Source organism: Neopelma chrysocephalum, unplaced genomic scaffold (assembly GCF_003984885.1).
Source record: "Neopelma chrysocephalum unplaced genomic scaffold, ASM398488v2 Primary Assembly neopelma1_92218, whole genome shotgun sequence".
Classification (NCBI taxonomy): Eukaryota; Metazoa; Chordata; class Aves; order Passeriformes; family Pipridae; genus Neopelma; species Neopelma chrysocephalum.
This window is the reverse complement of record NW_020920969.1, coordinates 1-1,652: the sequence shown is the minus strand read 5'-3', so window position 1 is coordinate 1,652 and position 1,652 is coordinate 1. Positions and strand designations below refer to the sequence as shown.

The following is a 1,652-nucleotide window of genomic DNA, read 5'->3' as shown; positions in this document are numbered from 1 at the left end:
TGTGGGGAAGCTCGGAGGCTGTGGGGAGGTTTAGGAGTGATGGGGATGTTTTGGGGGCACAGGGGAGTGTGGGGATGAGGGTGTTTGGGGAACAAGGGGGCTCAAAGGGGATGGGAAGGTTTGGGGATGACAGGAAGGTTTGGGGGTGATGGAGAAGGTTTGGGGTGCAGTGAAGGTTTGGAGGTCAAGGAGTTGGGAGGTTTGGGGTGTTGGGAATGTTTTGGGGTGCGATGAGGAGGGTTTGGGGTGCAATGAGGAGCTTTTGGGAGCACAGGGAGGTTTTGGGGAGGTGGGCAGGCTTGGAAGTGATGGGATGGATTAGAGGTGATGGGAATATTTTGGGGCACAATGAGGAGCTTTTGGGAGTGCGGGGAGGTTTTGGGATGTTGGAAAGGTTTGGAGGTGAGGGGGATGTTTTGGGACACAATGAGGAGGTTTTGGGGCGCAATGAGGAGCTTTTGGGGTGCAACGAGGAGGTTTTGGGAGTGCAGGGAGCTTTTGGGGTGATGGAACCATTTGGAGGTGAGGGAGTGGATTGGAGGTGATGGGGAAGTTTTGGGGCACACTGAGGAGGTTTTGGGTTGCAATGAGGGGCTTTTGGGAGTGCAGGGAGGTTTTGGGGATGGCAGGGAGGCTTGGAGGGGAATGGGGTGGATTGGAGGTGATGGGGATGTTTTGGGGTGCAGTGAGGACAGTTTGGGGGTTCAGGGCTGGTTTGGGGTGCAGTGTGGCTGGTTTGGGGTGCTGACCCCCCTCTCCCCCCAGGCAGCTGGATGGGGATGTGTTTGTGGAGCTGGACGTGGGCTCGGAGGGGAACGGGGACGAGGCCCAGCTGGGGGGGGTCCTGCGGGACCTCCTGGCCGGGGGCTCCATCGCCTCCTACGTCACCTCCCCCCACGGCTTCCAGTTCCGCCGCCTGGGCACTGGTGAGACTGGGAAAGGGGCTGGGGGGCACCCCGGGGGGGGTTGGGGTGCCCCAGAGGTGTCTGGGGGGGTCTATGGGGCAGAGGGGCTCGGAGCTCCCCGTCCCACCCACACCCCGGGGTCCCACGTACTGGGGTGCCTGGACACCCATCCCCAGTTTGGTTTGGGGGGGCTCAGGGCCTTTTAGGGTCCCCCAGAGGGGTTTTGGGGGGATCTGGGACCGGAGGGCTCAGAGCTCCCCATCCCACCCCACATCCCACCCCGGGGTCCCGCGTACCAACGTGTCTGGACTCCCCGCCCACTTTGGGGTGCTGGGTGGGTGTTTTGGGGTGTCCCCTGAGGGTGTGACCCCCCCCTGCCCGCAGTGACCCCCCAGCCCCGGGCCTGCACCCCGCTGGAGTTCCGCTGTGGCAGCGGGGAGTGCGTGGACAGGGAGTATCGCTGCGACCGCCGGCCCGACTGCCGCGACGGCTCCGACGAGGAGGGATGCGGTGAGACCCTGGCACCCCTGACCCCAGGGGGACCTACAGCCCCCCTGTACCCCCAGAACACCCTGTGCCCCCAGGGGCACCTACAGCCCCCCCTGTGCCCCCACAGCACCCTGTGCCCCCCTGTTACCCTACAACCCCTTCAGTGCCCTCAGAGCACCCTGTGCCCCCACGGTGCCCTACAGTCCCCTCTGTGCCCCCAGAGCACCCGCTGCCCCCAGGGTGCCCTACAGCCCTCCC

At 64.3% G+C, this 1,652-nt stretch overlaps 1 protein-coding gene across 1 annotated transcript; it reads left to right on the top strand.

The window, feature by feature from the left end:
• Positions 1 to 765: 765 nt before the first annotated feature.
• Positions 766 to 1,415, top strand: LOC113980093 (basement membrane-specific heparan sulfate proteoglycan core protein-like; the record flags this gene model as incomplete). The annotated part of the gene is made up of 2 exons (XM_027707347.1): positions 766 to 926; positions 1,290 to 1,415. Coding segments are annotated over 2 exons (287 nt in total), but the record flags the coding sequence as incomplete, so codon positions are not given.
• Positions 1,416 to 1,652: the final 237 nt, after the last annotated feature.